The following is a 9,839-nucleotide window of genomic DNA, read 5'->3' on the forward strand; positions in this document are numbered from 1 at the left end:
TAATGGTAGTGTATATATATATATATATATATATATATATATATATATATATTCTGCACTGATTGCAGGGAAATCTGTGGAATTCTGTGGATTAGGAGCTGATAGTACTACATTCTATGTCGAAACCATCGTCATCTTAAGCCAAAATTTAATAATGAGCACACACTGGGCAGCAGGAACTTTGAGCAGTCAGTTTCATGGAAATCTGCTGCTTTCTGCTTAATGACTGATAAAGCTGATATATATTTAATATCATAAAACATAGATAAGTCTGTCTAATTCATTTATTTGTCAATGTATTTCCTTTTTTTTAGATTAAATGTTTTAAATAAATGTCATATCTATCTATCTATCTATCTATCCATCTATCTATCTGTCTATCACAAAATTATTTTTTAATTTGTATAAGTAATTTGATAATATATACAAATCTTTCTTAAGTGTGTGTGTATGCATGTGTGTGTGTGTGTATATATATTCTAATTTTATTTTACTCAACGTTTCACTTATTTAACAATATTTAAGTACAAGAAATTGAAAAGGTCAGACTTCTGTTAATCGGCCAAGCAGGTACATTCTCAAAATTCGGCCAAACTTTAGGCCATTAATTGGCCTGGCCGATATATCGGTCCATCAGTAACATGGAGCTTCTGAACATGCAGTACTACTTTCTGAAATACCCCTCATCCTAATGAATATCTTTCACCATGTCTGAGATCTCAAAGGGTTTATGAAGGACATGATTTATTAGTACTGATGCCACCACACCAAGTCCAGCATGCAATCTCCTTTGCTTTTTTCTTTTTTAACCCATCAGGAGCATATACGGCTTGAGAGGCAGACTGATTTCCGTATGCCGACTGTGGGCTAAAACCGTGACCGCTCTCTTAACTTACTGCCCTGCTCTATAGCTACCGGAACACCCTATACCCTTAAATTGACGGACTTGTGCTGCCATGCCTGACACCAGAGCTCCTAAGAAAATATTTGTGGTCGAATAATACAACGCTGATATAAATACAGCTTTAAGAGTAGCACCGTTTTCCAGTCCAGCACAGACATCCGAGACGATTTATCATATTTTAGCTATCTAATTATACCAAAAAAAGCATTATCATATTATAAGGCTGTGCATCGATCATAATGAACGCTATTAGAAATGATGGGAATTAGGCTGTTATAACAAAGTTACACTCACAGACAACAATGACGTGACGGGGCTCACACTGTGCATGTGCGTGCATGTCAGCGTGCCTGCATGTCAGTTAAATCCGTGGCCTTAACAGATGCAGCGAGGGAGACTGCAGCTTATTAGCCACATAACCTGATTGAGCGAGCACTGTAGCAGCTACCCAAACCTATCTAATTACACGGCCCTGCCTCGCCCCGCTCTGCACCGAGACTCAAAAGTGACACTCGCCAATTACACTAATCACCTTCAGCGCTCAAAAGCGCTCGTTCCGGGAAACGGCCGAGAACTCTATTAAAGTTTAGCTTGTGATGCATGCTGCGTCAAAGATATGTCAATTCACGGCGATCCTCGTTTATTATTATTTGCTTCGAAAATGTTTGTCTGGTGTTATATTTGTTCTGTGTTATGAATATGTTTTGTTTGTAAAGAAAACAACGCATTTTTTGAATTATTAATATTTTTAAAATGCAATAAAGCATTTGCTAATGACTGTGGTTTGTCTCTGTTTCCAGTGCGCCCATGCCATATCTGGTCGGAGTTCATCTCAGCCTTTTAGAGGTATGTCACATAAATCTACTGTCAGCAGCCGTTCATCATTTTTTTACGAGACGCTTGATCAGAAGCACTACTGCTACCAGTCGCAGCTTTCTGATATTACATAAACCATCATTATTTATTTACTTTTTTTACTCCGGGTCACTTAAAACCAGCCGTCCCTCTGGATTCAAACCATCTGAGATGCTAATAACGGCCATCTACTTTGATGCATCATCGCCGAGCGCGGGGAAACCTACAAAAATTGACACATTGTTTTTTTTGCTTTTCATCTCCCGGGTGCCCATGAGAAATGAAAGAGCCGGTGAAACGGCGGAGAAACAAAGAGATGGTGCGTGGTTATTGAGAAATGGCATGTTGGTTGGAGGTAGACCTATAGCTTCACGCGCAGATCTGATAGTGCTGACAGTCGCGGCGGTGCTGGTGTTTATCACACGTTCGCCCGCTGACAGTCCCCCCCCTCCAAACCTCCCTCCCCAATCCGGCTGCACGTAATTAGACCAAATCAGCACACGGGCCGCCGTAGCAGCGACTGTCAAAAATGACAAACCAGAAATTTTTTACACACTTGGCTGTTTCTCCCACCTGCACTGGAGGAATAATTATTGGATTTGTCGCCACTACCGTGACTACCATTGTGTGGAAGCATTACGCCGCTCAACACAGTGGTGCTTCGTTCAATATGCCTGAATAGTTTTATTATTTGATTAGATATTATGTATATATTTCATCGTTAAAACAGTTGCAACACTGTCACAAATAAATAAAAAGCATATAAAAAATGTAGTTTGTTATATATATATATATATATACAGTGGGGCAAATAAGTATTTGATACACTGCCGATTTTTCAAGTTTTCCCACTTACAAAGAATGGAGAGATCTGTAATTTTCATCATAGTTAGTTCTCAACTGTGAGAGACAGAATCAAAAAAAGGTCCCCCTGCTCAAGCCAGCACATGTCCAGGCCCGTCTGAAGTTTGCCAAAGACCATCTGGATGATCCAGAGGAGGCATGGGAGAAGGTCATGTGGTCAGATGAGACCAAAATAGAAGTTTTTGGTATAAACTCCACTCGCCGTGTTTGGAGGAGGAAGAAGGATGAGTACAATCCCAAGAACACTATCCCAACCGTGAAGCATGAGGGTGGAAACATCATGCTTTGGGGGTGCTTTTCTGCAAAGGGGACAGGACGACTGCACCGTATTGAGGGGAGGATGGATGGGGCCATGTATCGCGAGATTTTGGGCAACAACCTCCTTCCCTCAGTAAGAGCATTGAAGATGGGTCGTGGCTGGGTCTTCCAGCATGACAATGACCCCAAACACACAGCCAGGGCAACTAAGGAGTGGCTCCGTAAGAAGCATTTCAAGGTCCTGGAGTGGCCTAGCCAGTCTCCAGACCTGAACCCAATAGAAAATCTATGGAGGGAGCTGAAACTCCGTGTTGCCCAGCGACAGCCCCAAAACCTGAAAGATCTGGAGAACACCTGTATGGAGGAGTGGGCCAAAATCCCTGCTGCAGTGTGTGCAAACCTGGTCAAGAACTACAGGAAACGTCTGACCTCTGTAATTGTAAACAAAGGTTTCTGTACCAAATATTAAGTTCTATTTTTCTATTGTATCAAATACTTATTTCATGCAATAAAATGGAAATTAATTATTTAAAAATCATACAATGTGATTTTCTGGATTTATTTATTTTTGATTCTGTCTCTCACAGTTGAGGTGTACCTACGATGAAAATTACAGATCTCTCCATTCTTTGTAAGTGGGAAAACTTGAAAAATCGACAGTGTATCAAATACTTATTTGCCCCACTGTATATATATATGTGTGTATAATTTTTGACATTTGTTCTAGTGCTGTAACTTTTTATTGTGTAATTTCTTCAAAATTAACATTACAGTTGTAGTGGGTTTGCTAAATAATTTGTCGATGACTGATTTCTGTAATGAATATTTTGGCTCTCCAAGAATGATTCTGTGAATCTTTGTGGCTTTAATATTTTTGGAGTAGGTTTGGTTTGTTTTAGAGAAAATAATTCAAAAGCTTCATCTGGATTCATTCTTGAGAATGTGGTGTTTGCGTTGTTAACTTAATGTGTTTAAATCATTCCTGCTTTAGTCTTTATGTGAATAGGTTTTGACATTGTTGAAGGAAAAAAAAATAACAAAAAAGATTGAGAATCTGGTGTTTGCGTTTTTAACTTAATGTGTTTAAATCATTCCTGCTTTAGTCTTTATGTGAATAGGTTTTGACATTGTTGAAGGAAAAAAAAATTACAAAAAAGATGTGCTATGAATTTGTCTGGAATTTAATGCTGAAAATATGTTTACATTTTATTTTAGCCACACAATATTTTTATACTGCAAAAATGTTAGTTTATAAAAATATTTTAAATAAACTACTGTTGAAAAGAGTATTTATATATCAAGTTTAGGTTATTAAAATGGTTACAGGAAATGGGAATTGGCAGGACGGTGTGTAACCAAGTGTGTTGCGTTTTCAGAGAGTAAAGGGCAGATCTCTGGAGGATGTGGTCATTCTGAACGTGGACACAAACACCCTGGAAAGCCCCACAGACGACCTCCACAACCTGCCCAGTGACGTGGTGAGTGTCCCAAACCAACGAACACAAACACACACACACACACACACCTAGAAATCTAAATGAAGACACACCATAGACTTCTATTGTTTTTATTTAAATCTAATGATAATTACTACAGACTAACTCTAATGCTAAAGAATAATGTGCATTTTTAGATGCACATTATTCCTTTTTCCATCCTTTTTCCAAATGATGACATGCCTAGATGTCCCCAAAATGAGGTTTTGTTAAATATATATTTGACAAAACCTCCTTTTGTAGTAGAATGAGTCAAATAATAAATATAGTTTTTATATAAAACTAAATAGTTTTTATATAAAACTAAATAGTTGTTATATAAAACTGAAAAGGAAAACACTTTTGTATTTTTTTTTGTAAAACACACATATAAAAATATATAAATTTAATATAATAATAAAAATTACTTTATTTCCCCAAATGGTTAGTTTCCCCTAATTTTGCTTTATTTTAAAGATAAAATTGTTCCCAGAAGTTAGTGAAAGTAAACCTACACACACTCAGACACACACACACTCACATAACCGTTCTCTCTCCGTTTTCTTTTGTTTTAAGCCCACTGTACGGACACACACATCTGTCCAAGCAGAAAAAGTCAGCCTGTTCTGTTATGCCATCTCAGCACTGGCATCCCATTTGTAAATTAAATTGCAAACCGAGAGCGTTGTTAAAAAAAAAAAAAGGAGTCGGGTCTTTTGAAACTGACGGAGGGGAAAAAAAAAACCTCTTTGTCTTCGTAGCGTGATAAATTAAGTGGCAGCTCCATGTTTGCTTTGATCCTCTTGCGCAATTTTTCATTGATTAATGATAGATCGTATTCTGCATATCATGTTAAATTACCCCACCTGAATGTAAATGTCACCTACAATAATATATTTATCACCGTAAAAATTCATTTTTCTTTCCTTCTAGTTATCATACCTTTGGGGATATTAAAATTCATAACTCAAGGAATATGTTTAAATTGAGCAAAAGCTCTGGGTTTATTTTTCCTCTTCTTAAATTGTCTGTCACATGGAGTTTGCTGGTGTTTATAAAGGACCAGTCGATTCAATTTAATTGAATCAATTAATTTGAATCACTTTTTTCTTTTTAATGATTTAAATACACATTTATTAACAGATTTTAGCATTTCCAGCCTCTGAAAAAATCAATGCATTTTACAACTCTAAAGCAAAATATAATATAACTGACCCTGGAGCATTTCTTTTTTCTTTTCTTTCCTCCCAAGTCTTTTATTGATTCAAGCCGAACCTTTTTGAGATTCATCTAATTAAGTGTTTGAAGGCTTTTTTTTTTTTACCATGTGGACTTTATTATTGGGAGAGTCTGACCACTAGACCCGCTCTCAGAGGGGTCAGGGGTGACAGTTGTCCTGAATTACCTGGCCCTTTTTTCTGACGGGACCCTATGCTGTGCTCTCCGCTGTCGGTCACTTAATGGCAGTTTTTCCCAATTTCACACTTAATATTTTAGATTTATTGACTATTAGAAATGCTACCACGCCAGTAGCGATTCCGTTCCGCACAAACCTATGGATTTTACAAATAGAGATAATAATTGCCGCGGCTCTGAGAGGATGTGGCGAACATTCGAGAATGATTTCAAACATGCCTTTTTATTAGAAACATCAGATGGGACTGGGTTGAAAGTCCACGGATTGTTCTTTGGGTTGCGTTTTTAATCACTACACTTTTTGGAAGTGTCACACAAAGGTTCAAAATAAATTTTACGCTTTAAATGCTACTTTTTATTTTGTTCGATGTGTGAAAAGTCAGTGCACTCTGTCGGTGAGTATAACGTGACTTTTTGATCCAACGTATATAGAAATATATATTTTTAAAAAAATCACTTTAATGCCTTTTTAGTCTAACTCTTCATGCGCACTTTATTTTTCAAACTAGATTTTCTTTGTTTTAGAAGATATTTCTTGCTGAAGTTTTTATAGTTGCATCAAGAACTGAATTTATAAATATTTAGGAGATTTTAATGACGGTGGTTGTTGAGTTTGCAAAAAAAGAGAAAAAGAAAAGAAATTATGTTAAAAGGAGAGTTTGCTCTCTCACAAATAAATGAAGGTGTTTTCCTCCTCCTTAAACATTGTGAAACTTGTTTTTTTTTTTTTATTCAATTATAATTGGATTTGGTAGCAGGGTATGGGGTGTTTACTTGTGCAGTCATTAAAACTCTCTAAAAATAGAAAATTATGAATCCATTGTGCTACCAAACAGCGCTGAAGTCTTATTTGGATGCGATTCTCTGTTTTCACAGGTCCTGTATCAATCCTGAGACGGTTTTGATAAAATATTCCTTTTGACTTTATTACTTTTGTTCAAGTTACGCCAGATCTATTGTTTACTTTTCCAGTTTCTCTGTCTTTGCTGCTTGTGTCATTCCAGTTGTCTCCCTTTTCATCTCTTCCACACAACTTATATTTGTACTTTCTGCGTTTGGTCGTTTACGTTCTCGATCAACAGCGAAAATTTGAGTTTGCACACCCACCTCGTGTATATTAAGCTACCAAATGAAGGTTAACAAATTAATCTGAGGGAACTCAATATCCGCACGTCTCCTCTGAGATCAGCCGGCGTGGTGTTTAATTGGGATTCGAGAGAAAACAAAAACAAGCACTACATCAGCTGACACACCAAACAATTACTGTTTGGGGAAAGTGGGAATGTTGCGTTCTTCAGCGCTCGTTCTATTTCCGGGGCATCGCAAATCAAACCCATTCAGGAGCCTCTTAAAGGATCGGTCTGTTGTGCGGGACAGGTGGGGCTAATTTCCGGCCCGAGTGGACTAATGCAGTGTCCAGCCCTCAAGGCACCGCCGTTATTGGTCTGTTGATGAGCAATAACTGTACTTGATTGGCGCTTTGCTTTAAACTCTGAAGGCGCAGAGTGTCAGACTGAAATCAAATGCAGATGTCTTAAAAATCATGTAATTTTACATTCAAAAGGACTTTTTCAGTAAGACTTTTTAGAGTTTTAATGCATGCAAAAAAAAACAACAACTGAAAAATGCATTTTGAGAGGTATTAATATTTTCATTTTTTTACAGACTTGCTGTATATCTTCCACATACCAAAATCGAGTAACTTGCGCATTCAGCATGCTTATGTTAGCATATGAAGAAGCAGTGATTGATGGAGTAATTTGCTTTGTGAATGCTAACTAGTGAACACTATTGAGTGGTCATTTGTTTTTCTGTTTGTTTCAGTTCAGTTTTTATGTATATATTTTATAACTGTCTGATAAATAGCACATCATATTTGTGACCATGTATATATATATATTTTTTTTTTTGGGATAATTTAATTTCATATTAGGTTTATTATATTATTTATAATATTATTTATTATAAACATTATATTATATTATAAATATATTTGATTATTTTATATTGTTATAATTATTATTATTATATTATTTTAGTTTATTTTAAATGTATTTTTAAAAGTAAGAATTTTGTCAGAAATCTTTGTATTTTTAATTTATTTGTTAAAAATATATTTATTTATTTATTTTAAACGTATGCTATGTAATGACTAAGAGGCACTGACCTGCATTTTGTCCGAAATCTTTTAGCATGCCTGATGTATGTCTGATAAAAGTATTTATTTATTTATATCAAATGTATACTGTGTATTACGAAGACACTGACCTGCATTTTGTCAGCGATCCTTTAGCATTACAGTTAAAATACGCTTCGTCTTTTTGTACATGTACTTTTCAGCCTAGTGCACATCAAAAGAAAGCAGAAGATTTTCATATCTATTTCTTTTTTCTTTGTAGTCCTCTAATTGCCTCCCAACGGCTTTCCATCCCTGGACAGAATCCTTAACAAAACATATTTTTCCCTCTGTTTTTAAAAAAAGTCTTTCAGCCATACTCTGAAAGGGTCACAGTGTAACCTGACGATATTGTGAGCTGATTTATTTGCATGATTAACTCAGTCCACATAATCATTGTAATTCGTCATTTCTTAAATGCATTTCTTTTCAAAATTTCTTGTGTATTTTAGGTAATTTTTTCAGCTTTATATATATATTTTTTTTCATATTTTCAATAATCTTGCCTCATGCAAGTTTAAGCAATATACAAATATGACAAATACAAGTAATGGAAAAAGTTATAAGTTTTCTTGTAAAGTATAGATTTCACTCTAAATATCCAGTCAGGCTGTAAAATCATCAGATCTCAGTTTATAAGCCTGGCAGAAGAAGTGTAAAATATATGTGTGAGGATATGCCTGTGTGTAGCGCCTGTCCGCGGCTTGTCCAGTTCAATGAATTAAAATCCCTTGACCATAAACAGCTCAGCTCTCGAGGAGGGCCGGCGTGTGTGTGTGTGCGCGACTGAGTGTCTCAGAAGTGGTGTTCTGTTGAAACTCGGGTGTATAATAGAAGCCCACCGCAGAGCAGATCTCCATGGTCTCATCCTTTAGAGCAGGAGACAGTGATGCACCTGCTAATTATCATCTCCAGCTGGTGAGTTAAATGGAGATCTGTTTTCAGGGCCACCTCTGACCCCGTGCTCTTTACTTGACGCACTTCAAACCCTGTTGGGGAGTCCATGCAGTAGAGTTTAATGAGGCCCTGTGTTTGCCCTCCGCGGGCTCAGCGAGTCGGAGGCTGCACTTTCATCCTCAGCCATCCTCGCTTGATGTAAATTGAAAAGATCACAGCTATGGGGAGAAGACCTATAGTGGAAAGGCCTCTCTGCATAGATTATGAATATCATAACTCAACATAACTCATCTTTTCTCCCCCCTCCTTCTCCACCTCCTACAATAGCATAGTTATAATTGGACCCAATGGGGGAGTCTCCCTTTGATCAGATCATAGGCTGAATGACTTTACACTAAAAAATGTCACTGCCAAATAGGTTTATCACCTGTAGAGCTAAGCTCCCCTCTGATGCCCCCCTCTCACATCTCGTTAATGTTACTCAAAGTATAGTGGTTAATTAGTCTGACTGATCAATTACTGGCCACACTTGTGCCGCCCCATTATTAAATTGAAGTTTATCACCATTGTCTTTGAATTTGTATGTCACAAATCTTGGTTTGTGAATCAAATATTGACAGGACAAAATTGAAGTGTAATGTACAGTAAGAAATTCTGTCAATTTATAAAAAAATTAAAAAAATTGATAGATAGATAGATACATACATACATAACATGCATTTAAGATTGTAGAATATATATTTAAATGATTATATAATTTAGTTATATATATATAGAGAGAGAGAGAAAGTTTTTGAAAACGTAATTTAGATATATAAATTAAGTAATTATTTATTTCATGTTTAAGATTTTTAGAAAAGTTTATTTTTTAAAAATTAATACATTTAATTATATATATAATATGCGTTTAAGATTGTAGAATATATTTAAATGATTATATAATTTTAATATATAATGTGTGTGTATATATATATATATATATATATATATATAT

At 36.0% G+C, this 9,839-nt stretch overlaps 1 protein-coding gene across 3 annotated transcripts in view; it reads left to right on the plus strand.

Annotated features, from left to right (window-relative positions):
• Positions 1-9,839, plus strand: part of LOC107712206 (DENN domain-containing protein 1B-like) — a 97,270-nt gene that overhangs the window by 61,242 nt on the left and 26,189 nt on the right. For all 3 annotated transcript variants that reach the window (XM_016517368.1, XM_016517377.1, XM_016517383.1), the window contains 2 exons: positions 1,705-1,750; positions 4,258-4,359. In XM_016517368.1, coding sequence (XP_016372854.1) covers positions 1,705-1,750; positions 4,258-4,359 — 148 coding nt within the window. The remainder of the gene's footprint in view (positions 1-1,704; positions 1,751-4,257; positions 4,360-9,839) is intronic.

This window comes from Sinocyclocheilus rhinocerous, unplaced genomic scaffold (assembly GCF_001515625.1).
Source record: "Sinocyclocheilus rhinocerous isolate Xijiao unplaced genomic scaffold, SAMN03320098_v1.1 scaffold2538, whole genome shotgun sequence".
NCBI classification, from domain to species: Eukaryota; Metazoa; Chordata; class Actinopteri; order Cypriniformes; family Cyprinidae; genus Sinocyclocheilus; species Sinocyclocheilus rhinocerous.